Raw genomic sequence first — 19,675 nt, 5'->3', positions numbered from 1 at the left:
TTTAACGCATTTCTGATATGTTGCTGATTTATAACCATTTAACATTCCTACTCCATTAACAATATCAGTGTTTTCCTAACAAAATCTACAAGTTTAGAAACAAGTGCTATAGATCAAACTACCAAGGCAATTATTTTCTATGCTCCACGGGGACGCATTTCTAGCCCTTTTATGCTCGTCCTTGTACTGGGTATGAAATGGGGACACGAGTACCTATTTCCGCCATCCCCTGCGACGTCCCGAATTGGGGAAAAAGGGTACCGTGCCCAAAACTCAAAAAAAATTTTGCTAGGAAATAGGGCTATGGAATCCCATACGGAGGATTCCATTCCCGTCCCTCGACTGTCCCCTTTTGCTAACGCTTCCCCTTTTTCCCAGCTGATGACAACTGAGTTAAAAGCCCAAAAAAATGTTTTTTTATTGTTTTTCAATTCCGCCTAGGCCCCACATGGACGTTGGAGTTTTCTAAAATAAGAGAACCCTAATGTGGCTTCAAATAACAACAGGTAAATACTAAAAGAGTATTGTTCAATTGGAGTTGTTTGCAAGTTGGGAAGAGGAAAACAGCAACAACAAAAGAGGAGTGCATTTTGGAGGTACAAGAGGAGGTTTTGCCTTCATTCTACTTCATTCCAAGTATGTTTTTTATTTTCTTTTTGTTTGATTCAAACTTTATTGTTGTTTGTTGTCATTTTTCAATTTTTCCAACGACATAGAGAAGGAAAGTTGAATGGAACATTGAAATGTTTTTTTTCCATAACTTGCAGCAATATTAAACATTGTAAAATCCAAAGGCAAAAACATGAGCAGCAATGAGAGTGAGGGACGTAGTGATAGCATGGATGTTGTCATGCAAGAAACTCAAGTGTCACATTTACAAAGACCAAGAAAAAGACCTAGGGCAACCATGGATGATTTTTCAAGTGAGCCTAATATACATGTCCCTATGGAAGATGCAATGCCTAATCCATTTGAGTGCCCTTCCAAAGCCCTAAAAAAATATGCCAAAGGCTCATACAACCCTAAGAAACCTCTCCTACAATTTGCCACAAAGTAGACAACAATAACAAGAAAAATTCAGGGGGTAGTAGGGAATGGGAGTGTCATATATGTAAGAAGCGTTATTTTGGGAACTACACAAGAGTGTATTGTCATCTTTTATGAATAGGTGGGCAAGGGTTGAAGGTTTGCAAAAAAATTAAGGATGATGAAAAACTTGAGGCCACTAGGTTGTATGTGGAGGGAGAGTTATTGAAATCCAGGGATCCTATAGGTAGCACACCCACACCCTCATTCACTCCCACACTCACTCCCACTAGCATTGCTAGTAAAGGGAAGGTAAAGGCCAAGAGAGATACCAATGTGACTGATTTATTTAACATACAAGCAAAAGAGAGAGTTGAAGAGTCCATTGGCAGATTTCTTGTTGCTCATAGCATACCATACCATGTTTCTCATTCCTCATTCTATAAACAAATGTGCAAAGATATTTATGTTGCTCGTCCCTCGTTTGTACCACTAGGAGAAACTAAATTACACACCACTATCATTGACAAAGAGTACTCAAAAAGTAAACATTTTGATGGAGGATATGAGACAAACATGGATGAGTGATGCATGTTCTATTATCATGGATGGTTGGACCGATATCAAACATCGGACACTCATCAATCTTATTATTACTAGTACAGCAGGGGCCTATTTTCTTAGAGCCATTGATTGCTCAGGGAAAAAAGAAGGATGCATCCTTCCAATTTCAGATTTTGAAGGATGCTATAGAACAGGTAGGGGCTTCAATTGTTGTTCAAGTAGTCAGCTTGGGTGTGTAAATCAGTTGGATTGATAGTAGAGAGCACCTATAGACACATTTTTTGGACCCCATGTTGTGTGCATGCATTGAATAATACTTTGAAGGGCTTTGGGAAAATTGATTGGATAAAGACTATGATGTATGAGGCTAGAGATGTGAAAATGTTTATTTGCAATCATCACACATCTCTTGCATTATTTAGGACATTTTCCAAAAAAGAACTACTCAAGCCTGTGGAGACTCAATATGCTAGCTACTTCATTTTGTTGAAGAGGATGTTTGAGGTCCAAGAGGCCTTACAATCCATGGTGGTCAATGCAGAGTGGAATAGATGGCATGAATCAAGCACCCTAGATGGAAGACTTGTCAGACAAAGAATCGTAGATGAGATCTGGTGGACCACGATGAGGTAAGAAACTTAAGTAATTGACATCATAATTGTTATTGCTAATTTAATAAAAACATTTCTGATTTAAGCACTTGCTGACTTTTTTAACATATGATGTTTCTCACTTGCAATTTTCTTTCATTTGCAGATACATTTGCTCCTTCGTTGACCCTATTGTGCAGGTCATTAGATATGCTGATACTGAATCTCCTAGCCTTGGAGAGATTCATGAGACCTTTGATAGCATGCTTGGGCAGCTAAAGCAAGTTATTAAAGAGAAGGAACCTACTTTGGAGTTCTATGAGGAGCATCTTAAGCCCATTGTAACGAAAAGGTGGAACTCTATGAACACCCCACTTCATATGGCAGCCTATGTAGTCAATTCAAAATGGTATGCACCAAGGCCTAGGAGAGTGCCTCCATCTAATGATGAGGAGGTGAGTTTAATTTATGTTAAAGATTTCGAATTTTATAATATGTTTTTAAAATTTTGATTTTATTTGTAAAGTTTATAAACTCTAACTTCTTAATTTTTGTTTGTTCAATATAGGTGAAGGAGGGCTTCTTCAAGGCCCTTTCAAAAATGTATAATGCAGAGGATGCTACAAAAATTCGAGGGCAATGGCTTGACTTTTCCAATCTTCATGGTCTAACATTTGGTAGACCAGAGGCGAGGATTGATAGAGCTACATTAGCTCAAAGGGACCCGATTGGATGGTGGACATGGCATGGTAGAGATGCACCTGAGCTGAAAGGCCTTGCCATCCGTCTTCTCTCACAGGTTGTGAGTTCCTCTACTGCAAAGAGGAATTGGTCTACATATAGCTTTATCCAATCAGTCAAGAGGAACAACCTTACCTCTAGACGATCGGAGAAGCTTGTATTGCGACTACAGGAGCCACAGAGTCTTGAGTATCAACAGACTCCAGCACTACAATGGAATGTTAATCCTAAGGATGCACTGCAGATTGATGAGGATAACACACCTCCAGGGCTGCTTGGTGTTCCATTGGATGAGGACCCTCTGCCTACCCCTGGCAGTGATTCAGAGGAAGAGACTAGGACTGATCTTGATCTAGATATAGATTTAGATTCCTAGAGGATAGCCATATATTTGGCTTTCCGCTTTGCAAATACTCAAATACATTATTGCTTTTGATTATTATGGAGTTGGGCATCTCATTTACACTTCTAGTATTTACTTTCATTATATCATTTTGATTTCATGGATCATGATGATACATTGATACTTAATACCTTTGGGCATTTTTGCTAATTGTATGCGATATTTGGATATATCATCATATCATATTCTCATTTTGATTTTAATCTTGATAGTTTTCAATTTCCATGTATTCTATGGTGAATGGTTTATCAATGTTATGATATGCATATTTAAAATATCAAATATATCTCTAAAGAAGTCTGATTCTCCATATATATAAATTTAAAAATCCCCTATATTTTATAGCCGTCCCTTAAGGTCCTGTCCCCTAAATTTTGGCTTTGACCCGTACCCGTACAAGAAACACGTTCCCGTCCCCTAAAACGCCCCCGTCCCGGAAACTCTGTGGAGCATAGATTATTTTCTTTTAAATTTGACTCCTTGGCTACATCCATGGACTTCTCAGGAGGAACCTTGCTTTAATCACTGCCAACTTTTTCATGGAACTAAAATCAGTCATTCCTATAAAGTGGCAGAATTCTGAGTCGGTGCTATGCTCTTTGTTCTGTCAACTACTTGACACTGCCTCATTCATCTCTCTAACAAGTTTAGCAGCGGAGAAGAATTGTGGTAGGCAGCAGAGATGCATATATTTGCAAAGACAACAACAGTGTCAAAAATAGAACCCTGGATAAAGATGAGATACTACTTGACTAAGAGTGATGTTTTAATGCTGGAAAGCAGTTAAAAGATGGCTGCACGCTAACTCAAATATTCAGATGTTGACATTACACCTTATTTTAGGTTGCAAGTTGGAATTATTGAACCATACTTAATTGTATTGAAATGAAGTATAAGAAACTAAAAGATGATTTTCATAAAGTGGTAAACTAGGCTTCACCCTACAACAAGAAAATGAAGTGTGGGCATAGTAACCAGTGATGAGTTTTCATATGTTTCCTGAAAGGGACAAATCACATCCAAGTTCAGCATGTTAAAGGTTGAGTCCGAGGAAGAAATATAAGAAAACCAAGAATATTTCTACTTCCCCAAGGTTTTGATACCATTTGTAGGTAACAGAAAACTTATAAACTCAAATAATTGGAGATGAAAAAGAATTGCGAATCAAACTCCAGATCAAGGATCACATATGCAGTAACACAACATCTCAATTTATTATTGTTACATCAATCAATCACATCATACAATTAATGCACATCTAAATTACAAAGTTCTTTAACCACCATGTCAATAGATCATGCTAAATTATGTCCAATGAACAATTACACAACTATAAATTGACATGACTTCAAAGGACAGGCTTGAGAGAACAAATTAAGTCATGGCCAATAGCATATAAGCAAGCCTCATGTTTAAGTACAAGATATTCCCCATCCTTTAGTAGTATCCTTATGATAGTCATTGAACTTAGTCTTGAGGTTCTCACTAGTGAACCTGGCCTTGGGGAGACCTCAACCTGATGAAACCAATCATTGTTGGTTTCCTTCTTGTATGATTTGTGTTCGTCTTTTATATATTTCCTTAGGGAGAGTGGATTGACACCAATTTTCTGGAATTATGATTAGATTGACCCCAGGAGGGACATAAATTGACCAAATAGTTTAAGACATGGATGCTATCATACAATGGAAAAGTTACTAAAGAGATAAGAGTTGTACAAAGTGGTGTTTCAGAATCTCAAATACCAAGGAACCATTTATCCCAAAGATGTTTGTGGAAAACTGTGTGGATGTATGCACTTCCTAATTTATTTGTTCAATAGAGACAGGATTCATTTCAATTATCTAAACCACCACCCATTTAAAATTATTGGCTAATAGGCAATGCACTCCTACTCCAGATGTTCATTTGGATCCACCATCACATTACAGTGATATTAACTCACCCAATATATTTCAGTAGGTGGGGGCAAGAACCCCACTACCTTGGGCTCTTATTTCATATCTAATATAAACTAAACAAAGGGCAGATGGGCCTACCTACTCTCGTACATAGTAAATATTTTTTATATTCACTATACAATCTACAACATGACATCTCAACTCAAGCAAATGCACATATTTCCCATAATGCACAACAAAATTCAAGCAAAATAAGGAATTCGTGAAATGTGGCACCTTTGTTCTATAGTCCACAAACTTTCCAAAGAATGAATTAATGGAAGTGATGAGGTACCTTTGTAGTGCACTACCATCTTTCACACATATTTTATCTGAAATTCCATCAATCATAGAATTAACAAGATTTGAATCTGGTTTCTCCACTTTGGCTAAAGCTTCTTCCAACAAATGCAACCTCTGTTCATAGAAGGTGGTCAAGTAACTGAGAGTTAACCACAAAATATATTGTAGACTAAAACAAGACAATTATCAAATACATTGAGTATGATCTACAGGCAAAGAAAATAACGAAACACTTAAAGCATATTCTTTAGTTGTGATGTTCCTAGAGATCAGTGAGGTTTTCAATTTCTCATAATCAGATAAACATTCTTCCCATCTCCACAAGTAAATAGGATATGAAGATATCATTTTAGTCTGGTAATGGTGCTGCAGAGAAAATCCCCTACTCCTTTAAAATCTAGTAAACATTAAATCCTACTTAATATCTTGGAAGAATGTATTTGTTGTCTTCAGAATGCAAACTAGGGTTGTAACAGAGAAAATAGTGAGATTCAAGATACAGAAGTCAAAAAACATATAATAGTCCTTTAACAAAATAGCATAGAACTGTAATTTATTTTCATTGTTTTCCAGAGTGTCAATCTGCCTACAAATTCTTTTTGAAGATTTGCCATTTCATTTTATCTGGTCTAGAACACAGTCAGTAGCTGTAATGTTCTAAATTTTGAAATTAATTCCATCTCCTCAGAACATTGTTCTATGATAACCATAGAGAAAATAAGACAAGAGCATTAGGATTGCATCATTACATAGGAAAGAAACACTTCCTTTTGATTGTTTTCATATGAAGCCAATTTCTGCCAAGTTCCAGGAATTCAGGATTTTGAAATGGTGGGAAACATAACAGTGAAGCTTGCTCATTCACTCACTAATGTTATCAGTTCCTTGCAAACACAGATTTCTGAAGATAATTCAAGTGTCACTAGTTTCAGCAGTCCCTTGCAAAAACCAAATTATGAAGATAAATTAAGTGTTCTCAAGATTGTCTTCAGCGAATAAGACACAAGGACTATAGATTGTCTTCAGCAGAAAGGGCACAAGGACTATAGGGATTGAATGTGTGAACAATTGAAATCTTATCACACCAATTTCTCAGCTGCTATGACTACATACTGGTACCTATTGTTAGTATTAGTTTATGTATCAGACATTTCTTACCCTGTTCAACTGAATTCATTTTTGTGAACAAGCACATCTGATCTACCTAAAGGAAATTTTCTTTTAAAATTGTTAGAGCTGCCAGAAAAGGCATTTACAAGCAATACATCTGACTCGCGTAGACCTCCCTGTTCAACTGAATTCATATTTGGGCACAAGCACATCTATAAATGATTTTTTTTTGAAAATTTTAAAGCTTCCATAAAAGGCATTTACAAGCAATACATTCAACTCCTGTGGAGCTCCCCTCCTATGTCACTCAGCCTGAAGTTTTCTTTCTATGCTGAGTATTTCACACAAACGAAGGATACTATTTTAAGCTATGACTTCGATTGGTAATTATTGTCAACATTTTACTAAATGTATGAGACATCATTTATCCTGTTCAACTGAATTCATATATGGGGACAAGCACATCTGTCTAAGCAAATTTTTCTTTTGGTATCATTCAAATTCTAGAAGAGGCATCTACAGGCTATTCGTCCAAGTCACACAGACCTTCCCTTCCATGCCTCTCAGCTTGAAACTTGCTTTATATGCTGAATATTTCTTACAAATGAATGATAATATTTTTATGCTATCCTCACCATCTGCAAAATTATTGCTCACATGGATTGAGGTTTCCCTTTAGCCAAATAAGACTCTGTTTCCATTAACTATAGGTCAAGATGAACCACCATATTCCTAACTTACCAAATCTGCCATCTTTTCTCCTTCCAAGGTATAAACACTAAGGCATATTTCATTTTCATATCCAAGCAATATCCATTATTCTAAGGAAGTCTAAGACACTTTCTAACCATGGGCAAGAATTCTGATTTTCTCATGTCATACTTTCCTAGAACCCAAAAATTCAAACAAAGGACTTCAGTCACTACTTGAGCCAAACACGAATGACATAAAATCTTAATCTTATAAACAACCCGCACAGGGCCTCGAACCTCTATAAAAAGTAGTAGACTGCTTTCATGAATTTGGACCATCTTTTGATAATTTCTCACCAAAGGTAGCTTGCATAATTGAGCACTTGTATTTACTGATAGGATCTAAGGAAAATGGGACAAAATCTAAATGTAACAAAATCATGAAAAACTCAACCCAGACTAGGCCTGCAACTTATACATAATGTAAAAGACTACTTTATGTAATTGGATCCACTTGATGATTATTTCAACAAACCTGCTGGATCTACGAGAAAAAAAAAATCCTTAGATTCTAAGATTAATGGATGAAACCTTGATTTCATGGAGTTTGGAGGATTAAACCCCTTTGGGTTCCAGAGGTTAGATTCACACAAAGGTTACATCTGTTCTGCAAGTTAGAATTTTAATAGATAGGAAGGTTTTACCATTTAGCGATCAGAACACAGTTCAGGACGATGCAGAGGATGTTGGCACAAGCAGAAATGGAAAAAATACTGAAATCTAATTTTTCAGTATTTTCTATGTTTTTTTATTTTGCATATTTGGGTTCGTGGGTGGGTTCGTGAGTACATATATATATATATGTTAGCCGACTGGATGGTTCCGGCGGTATTTTGTATTCTGTAACCGACGGTCCGGCGATGTTTCTGTAGCCGACGGTCCAGCGATGTTCTGTAGCCGACGGTCCGGCGGTGTTTCTGTAGCCGACGGTCCGGCGGTAAATAGTTTGTAACGGATAAAATAATTGTGGCCGACGGACTCCTTCGGGAAGGTTCGGTAGTAGTATTTATATCCCGTCCGGGATCATTGTAAATCATCATTCACTTACTATTGCGAATATTATGCTACTGTTCTGCTGTTACTTTCTGTGTGCGTTCATTTACTTTACCTGTACGGTAAACATTTGGCGTCGTTGCCTTATGAATCTGGAAGGTGGGAGGAATGAAGATTAATGTCAAATCAGCTTAACAAGGATCGGAATAAAGTGAAGGGAAAAGATGGAATCCGTATTACGCAAGAGAATTTAATTTTAGCACAGCAAGCCGAACGCCGACGAAGATTTCAAAGGATTGCCGACGGAAACCGAAGTGCGGAGGAATTGTTGGCGGAGACTCGGCAGCGGGTGGAATTGGTGGAAGAAGCACGGGAGGAGTTCTTGAATTTGTGTTCGCCGAGGGAAGAAAATTCAGACGGGAGAGCATCAACTCGCACGGCTCGTGGTGCCGACGGAGCACGAGCGTGGAGTGACCTCTTCGTCCAGGATAGACTTCCGCGGGAAACAATTTCGGAGGATCCTCCATCTTCACCAAGGGTTGCAGCTGTCGACACCTCCGGTGTGGGAGTGCAGACTGCCGGTGTGGGAGTACAGACTGCCGGTGTCGGAGTGCCGACCATTGTAGGAGTGCAGACCTCCAGAGTTATGGCAGGATCCAAAGAAAAATTACCAAAATTTGAAGGCGATGGTACAGCCGACCCCCTCCGACATTGTAAGACATGTGAGACGATCTGGCGGGCAAATGGAATCACAGATGCCGACGAATGGACCAGGCAATTCCCGGCAACCCTACGGGGTGTCGCGATTGATTGGTTTTCGGATACAAATCCGCAGAAGCTGGATACATGGGAGAACATTAAAAAGGAATTCTTGGCCGAATTTAAACTCTTGCGGGATGATAATGAAATTGTAGCGGAAATTTTCAATACCAAGCAAGGGAAGCACGAAACTGTCCGTGTCTATGCCAGGAGATTGAAAGACTTAATAAACAAAATGGAAAGCAAGCCAGCGGACGGATTGCAGAAAAGGTGGTTTGTGGACGGCCTACGCTCGAAGTTGCGGAGAAAAATGAAAATTGTGCCACTGTCATCATATGCCAATGCTTATAACAGAGCACTGGACCTTGAAAGTGCGCAGAAGACAAACAAGAAGAAAACTAGCTCCTCTGATTTTGATGACGACGAGCCTGTCGGAGATGATAGCAGCGATGACGAAGGTAGTAGCAAAAAGGTTCGTGCCTTACAAAAGGATATGGTTCGAATGATGGAGTTTAAAAACATGCAGAAGGAGCCAAAAGGTAGTGAACTGTGGTGCACGGAATGTAAGACCGACGGTCATACTAAGGGATCGTGCCCGAAGAACCAATTCTGTGACATCTGTCAGATCATGGGCCATTCGACAAAGGACTGTCCTTTTAACATGAAGACAAGAGGATCTCCGCAGGTGCTTCTTATGCAGCAGGCTTCCCCATCGGGCAATAACGGAAATGCAAACATTGATGGTGCCACATTCGGAGGGTATAGGAATAATAGCAGAGGGCAAAATAACAACAATGCAAATAATAACAATAATAATGGAGGCCGAAGTCGAACCCAATATGATGCAAACGGACGGCCGATCGTTCAATGTCGAGCGTGTAATTTGTGGGGTCATTTTGCGCGAGATTGTACAGTGGCAAACACACCGAAATTATTATGCAGATGGTGCGGACCCGGCGATCACGAAGATTCCAAGTGTCCAAAGGCTGGAGTAAATTTGATCACTGTCGGCACGGATGTAGAGGAGGTTTTGGCAATTACACGGAGGCAAGCGGAGGAAAAGAGAAAAGTGGGGGAAGTGCAGGCGGACATTGCAAAGGCATCGTCAACGGAAACATCTCAGTTGAAGGACATCACCGGCACCTTGGCAAAGAACTTCGCAGAACAAAGCATTGTACGGCAGATCTTACAAACGGAGATACCGGTCAAGATAAGTGACCTCCTTCTCACAATGCCCCAGTTACGGACGGCTATTTTGAATCATACACCGTTTTCAAAAGCACCGGAGGACACAGGAAGGAATAGTAGGGAAGTAATGACAACAGACCCAATGCTGCTGGCACTCACCTCCAGACGGCATCCGGCGGTCGTTGAGATGGGGATTTTGGGAAATGTTTTGACAGAGACAATTGTTGACGGAGGGTCCGGCGTGAATGTCTTACCGGAGGATACTTGGAAGAAGTTGGGAAAACCGACGTTGTGGCCACTTGCATTTCAGTTGCTCACGGCAGACCAACATGGAATCAAACCGTTGGGAATTCTGAAAGCGCAACTGGTAACAATTGGTACGCAACCATTTTTATTGGATTTTGTAGTCATTCCATTAAAAAGAAAAGGCTATGATGCTATTCTGGGACGGGATTGGTTGGTGCAAGCAAAAGTAAAACATGATTGGAAACGCAATACCCTATCAATGGAGTGCGGAGGCAAAAGATTCATAATTGACCTGCACACGCAAATGGTTGGCGAGGAGGCAGCATTGTCAGATTCTGACAGTGAAGGCGAGAGTGATGATGAAGGAAAGAGGAGAATGGAACCGGATGAAAAAGGAGTATTGAGACTTGATGGAGGATCGAATGACGACGACCTGGACTCAGTGAATGGCCTTTACCACTGGCAGATAGAAGACTACGAACTCTTTCCGAGTTGCAATATGCTAAGGGTTGACGAAGATGAGAAAAAGGAGGAAAATGAATGTCCGCAGGAATGCAAGGAAGCGGAAGAAGGAAAAGCTGCTATGGCTGAAGCTGAGGGGAAGAACACACAGTTTGAACACAAAAAAACGAAAGATTCCACTGTCCGGTACATGGTGAATAGACCGCGCGGAAAGAAAAGGTCACACTGCAGCATAAAATTAGTGGAAGAGCACCGACAGCAAGGAAATAATCCAGTTGTGCGACGACCGCAGGCACAGTGGGCGACGGGGGTGGCACAGAACAAATGTAAGGCGTACGACAGTCAAAATGAAATCAAAGTGGAAAAGTTTAAGGGCAGTTGGGTTGGACCATATCAGATTCGGAAGGTCGGCGACAATGGAGCGATCAGATTATCAACCCTGGATAGGCAGAAGGTACCTCCGACAGTCAACAGATCCAAATTCAAAATATATGGTGCTAGGAAGACTCCATCGCTGTCACAAGATGGCCAGCTGACTCCGTTGTCGTTGCAGAATGATGACGCCGGGAGGCAAAATGGAGGTACCTCTGTCATTTGATGTGTAAAATAAAATAAAATAAAAAGTTGAAAAAAAAAAAAAAAGTTGAAAACACAAATAATAAAAAAAAAAAAAAAAAAAAAATTGGAAAAAAAAAAAAAGCTGTGGAAAAGCCCCGCGGGCAGCACCTACCGGAGGCCCCGCGGGCAACATCCGCCGGTGGCCCCGCAGGCAGCACCTGCCAGAGGCCCCGCGGGAAAGTTAGACCCCACGGGCAACACCTGCTGGAGGTCCCGCAGGCAACATCGGTTGGAGGACCCCGCGGGCAACACTTGCTGGAGGTCCCGCGGGCAACACCTGCTGGAGGACCCCACGGGCAACAATTGTCTGCGGCCGAAAGAAAGGCCCCGCGGGCGTCGAAGTTGGAGGCCCCGCGGGCAACAGCTGTCCGCGACCAGTGAAGTTGAAAGTTCCGCGGGTCCACGGGCAAGAGACCCCCGCGGAGTGTGAAGCCGCGGGCATAACATTTTAGAAAATCCTCGCCAGTAAGCCACCGGTGGAAGAATGGTCCGCGGGCACAAAATTTTTTCGCATCCTCCGCCAATGATAGCCGCGGGCTTATAATCATTTCCGCCAGAATTTTTAGCAGCCTCCGACGGTAAGAGAAAAGACCGCGGGCGACGACAGGAAGGCCGCGGGTAGGAGAAGAATGGGTCGCGGGAAGAAAAAGAAAGGCCGCGGGGAGAAAAGAAAGGCCGCGGAGAGAACAGAAAGGCCGCAGGGAGAACAGGAAGGCCGCGGGTGACGCAAAGCCAGAGGTTCAGTACTAAAAAAAAAAAACGTCGACAGAATCAAGTTGTTCAGAATGAGTGACAGATGATGCCAAAGGGAAGGGGACGCATTCGTGGTTGCCAGAAAGAGTGCAGAATCGGCAGATAATGACAGAAATGGTGTGATCCGTGCATTCCTGTGTGGGTTGCGAAGTGTTAATTTGGTCTTGGCGGCGAGGGGCGCTGCCCCAGGACCCTGCGAGGCGCTGCCCCTCGACCCTGCCAGGGGCGTTGCCCCCTGGACCCCCAGTCGTGGCGGATATCAGCCGTAGGAGTCTGACCAGTTGAGAAGAGTTGAAGTTGCTGCAAGCATGGACTTTCTGTGTACCAGAGGCAGTGGGAGCAGGTGTTGGCTATGAGGCTGTCTAGGTGGATACGTAGAGAGCTCGGGAGGAGCTGAACATCCAGTTGGAGGCAGTGCAGCGACACTTGGCTTAGGGTACCGAGGAATTGAAAACAGAGAAAGCAGCACAAGTGCCTATCAAGGTCAGCTTGAGGAGACAGTATTGTGTTAACAGAGGCTACAGATGTAACGGGATGAATGTGGAAGTGATATGACAGAAGCAGATTTCTCTTGTTGTAGTCACTCTATTAATGTATTTTGTTGTTAATTTGTCTCAGATATTTTGTCAGTCGTCAGGAGACGACTTTTCTTTTTGGGGGGATGGTGTTAGCCGACTGGATGGTTCCGGCGGTATTTTGTATTCTGTAGCCGACGGTCCGGCGATGTTTCTGTAGCCGACGGTCCGGCGATGTTCTGTAGCCGACGGTCCGGCAGTGTTTCTGTAGCCGACAGTCCGGCGGTAAATAGTTTGTAATGGATAAAATAATTGTGGCCGACGGACTCCTTCGGGAAGGTTCGGCAGTAGTATTTATATCCCGTCCGGGATCATTGTAAATCATCATTCACTTACTATTGCGAATATTATGCTACTGTTCTGCTGTTACTTTCTGTGTGCATTCATTTACTTTACCTGTACGGTAAACAATATATTTATTTATTTATTTATTTATTTATTTATATAAATATAAACACACACACACAAGAGAAACATGCATAGTTGCAAAACAAAGTCATTTCACAATACGAACAATTGTTGCTTGATCATTGATCAATGCCAAATGCCAAAGGGTTTCGGGTCCCTTTAAAACCTGTTTTTACCTGAATCTAAAAGCATTAAATACTCGCTCATTAATCTATCTTCATGATTGTAATGAAAATTATACATTGAATTACTAAATTGCAAAACATAGACTAGTTCATCAAATAATACATTGAATTACTAAATTGCAAAAGAAAGACTAGTTCATCAAGTAATAAATATTGAAACATGATGATAGATGACAAGTTTTTAGTAGTTTATCAATAATCATAGTATCAAATGCCCTTCAAGGGTCAAATGGATCATCACAAAATGAGGGATCAATGGCTTCATCCCCAACTGCAACTATATCTAGATCATCATTAGAACCCAAACTAGTTCCACTAGTCCCATATGCTGCTATATCATCGTCCTCCTCCTTGACATAAGGGATTAGATGAGTGAAATGTTTTTTATTAAGTTCCTTTGAGAGTTGCATAAGAAAACAATTAAAAAAAACACTCTTTAATGTTGTTTTAGCCTTGAGTTCACTGTGGGTTCATCTGGGTTCGCTTCAGCAAGGACCCAGACGAATCCACAGTCAAAACTAAGGACCCTGCCCGATCCTGAACTGAACCCAGGGACGAATCCGGACCCGTACGGACCCGAACCCAAATCCGGGCAGCAGGGGACGAATCCAGCAACATAGACATACCCTCTAGAAGGATATATATACGGGTTGTGAATGTAGTTTGGAGGACACACATACACACAGCAGTCTGATCTTCCAAGCATTCTCCTTCCTTCGAATACATAGCAAAGATATTCTCATCATCCAAGATCGAGTATAAAGGACTGGACTTGCAGTAAACATTAGCGATATCTGCCTCAATAAAATCAGAATATACATATTGCTGAAAAGATCATTCTTAGCAACTCAAAACTGAACTATAAGTCTGATTCAAGAACAAAAGAATTTGCAAAACTTTACATGGTATCAGAGCCAAGTTATCAGATCTAGGGCTCCGCAAAATTTCAGTAATCAGACCTCATATATATTCAAGTAGTTTTCTCCCATTTTCAATGGCATATACAATCAAACCTGAGGACAGATTCGATGGAAAGGAACACTTTGAAGCTTGGAAATTCAGAATTTTGATGATTCTTGAAGAGAACAATGTTAGACAATTTGTTGATGGAGCATCCAAACAGCCACCAATTGAACCTTACAAATCCATATGGACCAATGGAAATAGAAAAGCCATTCAAATCATCTTGGATGGAGTTAAAAATGGTATCGTACCTATGCTTACGAAACACCAAACTGCCTACGATATGATGAATGCATTACAGAATGCATATGAAGTAAACAATGCAACTAGGATTCTTGCACTAAAAAGACAACTGAATCACATCCAGATAAAGAAAGGAGAATCGATAAACTCTTATTTCCTAAGAGTTGCCGGCATTAGAGATGAATTATCAAGCATAGGAACCATCATTAATGACACCGAACTAATGCTCATGGCCATAGATGGATTGCAAGAATCATGGGAAACATTCGCACAAGGAATAAGTGCAAGAGATCAGCTTCCGGACTTTAACAGACTCAAGAATGATTGTATTCAAGAAGAGTCAAGAAAACTAAAGAAAGGAGGAAAACCAAAAGTAGAAGATGAAGAACTTCACGTTCTTAATGCAAACTCCTCTAAGGCAAGAAAAAGCACTTAAAGAAGAAAAGGGGAAATCAGAAGAATGGAAAGCCCAAGAAAGATCTATCTAAAATAAAGTGTTTCAAATGTGAAAAATTTGGACACTATAGATCTAATTGTCTGGAAAATTCCAAACAACAGGCAAATTGTACAAATGTCATTAGAGAAGAAGAGACTTATGATCCTGAGAACCGTGTTTTATATTCCTCTCTATCAAATGAAATCTCAAATAAGGCATGGGTAATTGATAGTGGATCTTCCAGACATATAACAGGATACAAAGAAACTCTAGATTCCTTATCAGAGAAAGGTAACGGTGAAGTTACTATTGGTGATAACTCTACACACTCAGTTGAAGGAATTGGAAGCTGCACTTTGAAACTAAAAACAGGAAATACTCTTCTTCTTAAAGGTGTATTCTATGTACCAGGGATTAAAAGAAACCTAATCTCAATTACAGCACTTGAAGATGATGGACACAATGTTGCATTCGTGGATGGCAAAGGATTAACTTGGGCTAAGAACTCTTCCATCAAAAAAGCTAAATTAATTGGTCAAAGAAACGGATATTTGTATGAACTGAATACAGAATCTAGTCGATCCATTCAAGCCCTAGTTCACGAAGCTAAAGATTCAAACGAAATATGGCACAAAAGAGTAGGGAATTTAAACTTTAAAACCTTATCAACTATGAAAAAGATGGTTACCGGATTACCAAAATTAAATAAAGATCGCCCTAGTATTTGCAAAGGGTGTGCTCTCGGTAAAAGTACTAGAAGTCCTTATAATGATAGTACTAGAAAAACAAATAATGTACTAGAATTAATTCATTCAAATTTATGTGGACCTATGTCCGTTCCCTCTCTTGGAGGATTCTGGTATTATATCTTGTTCATAGATGACTTCTCTAGGTAAACATGGATTTATTTTTTTAAATGCAAGGAATTAGAAGAAATCCTACAAAGATTTAAAGAATTCAAAGCATTAACTCAAAATTTTCCAAGACATAAAATTAAAACCCTTAGAACAAATAATGGAGGAGAATATACCTCAGACTTGTTTAAAGGTTTTGTAAAGAATCAAGGATCAAGAGGGAGTACACTGTTCCTTATAACCCAAAACAAAACGGAGTAGCTGAAAGAAAGAATAGGACAATTATAAAAGCTGCTAGGGCTATGATTTTTGACCAAAATCTAGAATACTATCTTTGGGCAGAAGCCTCTTGTACTGTTGTTTATATTCAAAACAGAAGCCCTCACTCCTATCTTAAAGATAAAACCCCTGAAGAAGTATTTACTAAAGTAAAACCCAATATAAGTCATCTCAGAATTTTTGGATGTCCTATATACATTCATGTTCCAAAGGAGAAGAGAACCAAATTAGAACCATCTGGGAGGAAAGGTATCCTTGTAGGGTATAGTGAAACTTCAAAAGCATATAGAATTTTCATACCTGGACAGAAAACTATTGAACTTAGCAGAAATATAATCTTCGAGGAAGATCTTGCATTCAAAAGAGCCATAAGTTCCAATGAATCTTCTCCTTTATCAAGTTCTAAAAGAATTAGTGAATCTGAATCCCAGAGGAAGAACTTAGAAGAGGTCGAAAATGAAAATATGAACCTTGAGGAAAATTCAAAGAAAAGACCACTTTGGGCCATAAAAATAGTTGAAGCAGCTCAAGACTTTACTACACCTTCAGGATCAATCAGAGAAAGTAAAAGACCTAAAAGATTCTCTGGTCATATAGCAAATATGATTGATTTATCCAAATCAGAGCCAACCAATCCTTCTGATGCTATTAAAAATCCAGCCTGGAAAGAAGCTATGATAGAAGAATATCAATCAATTATGAAAAATGATGTTTGGGAAATACTTCCAAGAACAAAAGGAAAATCTGTTGTTTCTTCCAAATGGATATTCAAAATAAAGCATGTTGCTGATGGGAGTATTGAGAAATATAAAGCCAGATTCGTAGTTAGAGGTTTTTCTCAGAAAGAAGGGATTGATTATGAAGAAACATTTGCTCCTGTTGCCAGATATACTTTCGTACGAGCAGTCTTTGCAATTGCCGCATCTAAGGGATGGAAGGTACATCAAATGGATGTAAAGACAACATTTCTAAATGGAAAGATTTCAGAAGAAGTCTATCTAGAGCAACCAAAGGATTTGAAACCAATGATCCTAACGCTTTTGTTTGCAGACTCAAGAAAGCTCTCTATGGGCTTAAACAGGCTCCCAGGGCCTGGTATGAAAAGATTGATAAATATCTCACTGGCTTAGGATTCTCCAAGAATGAAGCCGATCCAAACTTATATTATAAAAGAGATAAAGATGATATGGTAATACTGATATTGTATGTTGATGATTTATTAATCACAGGTGATGATCATCTTATAGATCAGTGCAAAAAAGATCTAGCTAGAGAATTCGAGATGAAAGACTTCGGGCTTCTCCATTACTTCTTAGGATTGGAAGTAAAACAGAATTCTGATAGTATCATACTAAATCAAGAAAGGTACACTTCAGATATCTTGAAGAAATTTGAAATGTGAAATTGCAAGTCTATGTCTTCTCCAATGGAGACCAATTTGCATAAACTTAAAGAAGCAGCTGCATAAACTTAAAGAAGCAGCTGCAGAATCACCTCCAATAGATTCGACTCTCTATAGACAGATGATTGGGTCCCTTATGTACCTAGTGAATACAAGACCTGATTTTTGCTATGTTGTTCATGCCTTAAGTCAGTTTATGTGTGAACCTAAGGAGATTCACCTAGTTGTTGTTAAACACATTATGAGATACTTACAAGGCACTTTTAATTATGGAATCAAATATGAGAAAGTTGCTTTAGATTTGCATGGATTCACCGATTTAGATTGGGGTGGAAGTGTTAAAGACAAAAAAGCACTTCGGGATGCTGTTTTAGTTTAGGATCAGCTATGATTTCATGGATATGCAGAAAGCAGTTTTTAGTAGCTCAAAGCTCCACAGAAGCCGAATACATTGCAGCAATGATGGCCTCTCGAGAAGCAATATGGCTGAGGAAGTTACTTGTGGGATTATTTAGGCAAGCCATGAATTCTACGATTATTCATTGTGATAATCAAAGTTCCATCAAGCTCTTGATGAATCTAGTTTTCCATGATAGATCCAAGCATATTGAAATTCCTTACCATTATGTAAGAGATATGATAGATAGGAATTCTGTAAAATTGGAATACATTTGTACTGCAGATCAGACAGCAGACACACTCACCAAACCTCTATCTAGAGTAAAGATAGAACATTTCAGGAAGAGACTTGGCAGGCTATTGACTGTTATGGGCTCCACCATGTGTAATCATTATTTAAAGAGGTGACGATCTCTGAAATAATGAATACTTGTGTAAAAGGCATTATGAGAAATGACGATCTCTTAGGTAATGTACTAAATAGTAGATTTTACTGTAAGATCCAAATGAGTTTTAGATCGTCTTGTGACATTGACATTGCTATGTTCATGGGTCACAAATTGGATAAAGGAAGAATCTTAGAATTCTCCAGGTTTATCCTATATTCTGGTAGATCTTAAACTCAGGATTTCGTTGTGATATAGAAATACCAGTTTTTATGAGTCACAACATGTGTCTTATCACTAGTAACAATGATTTGTCATATCACAAGTTTAGTAATATGACTTTGTATCATGTGTTCTATGATACCACATACTAAGAAGAGACAGATAGATATAGAGTATTAATTCTTGCTTAAACATCTGTATTGATATTGCTAGATATGATATCTCTCTGTAGAATTATCAAGTTAAGAGGAAGTGTTAAGAATGTAACCTAGATAATTCTACAGGTCTGATAGTACAGACCATACCTTCTTTTATGGATAATATATCCAATGGTTGGCAAGTAATACATATTTATGCCTCTCCTATAGGTGCCGGCGATTTCCAAATAGATGTTCTTGTTTTGTATTTAACTAAACTAATACTTAGTTTTGTTAATTCTAATCAGAATTCTTGAAGTCGCCGATTTAGGAATAATTATGTTTTAATGCCAAAACTAAGGGACATACCGTCTAGAAGGATATATATATAAGAGTTGTGAATGTAGTTTGGAGGACACATACACACAGCAGTCTGATCTTCCAAGCATTCTCCTTCCTTTGAATACATTGCAGAGATATTCTCATCATCCAAGATCAAGTATAGAGGACTGAACCTGCAGTAAACATTAGTGATATCTGCCTCAATAAAATCAGAATACACATATTGTTGAAAAGATCATTCTCAGCAACTCGAAACTGAACTGTAAGTCTGATTCAAGAACAAAAGAATTTGCAGAACTTTACAATAAATAAACTACTGGAGGAAAAGACAATTTCCTCCAGGAGAGCATAATTAGGTTGCTTTAAAGACTAGAAATTTACAGACCTAATGCAGCA

General features: G+C 39.4%; 1 protein-coding gene across 1 annotated transcript in view; it reads right to left on the bottom strand.

The window, feature by feature from the left end:
- The window catches only part of LOC149563704 (3-hydroxyisobutyryl-CoA hydrolase 1-like), a 275,341-nt gene that overhangs the window by 116,472 nt on the left and 139,194 nt on the right, over nucleotides 1-19,675 (bottom strand). The window contains exon 11 of the mRNA XM_089826843.1: nucleotides 5,560-5,681. Within this exon, the coding sequence (XP_089682969.1) occupies nucleotides 5,560-5,681 (122 nt within the window). The remainder of the gene's footprint in view (nucleotides 1-5,559; nucleotides 5,682-19,675) is intronic.

Source organism: Cupressus sempervirens, chromosome 4 (genome assembly GCF_028749045.1).
Source record: "Cupressus sempervirens isolate cs-2001-9-10 chromosome 4, ASM2874904v1, whole genome shotgun sequence".
NCBI lineage: Eukaryota > Viridiplantae > Streptophyta > Pinopsida > Cupressales > Cupressaceae > Cupressus > Cupressus sempervirens.
The sequence above is the reverse complement of the archived record's forward strand: the minus strand, read 5'-3'. Positions and strand labels throughout refer to the sequence as shown.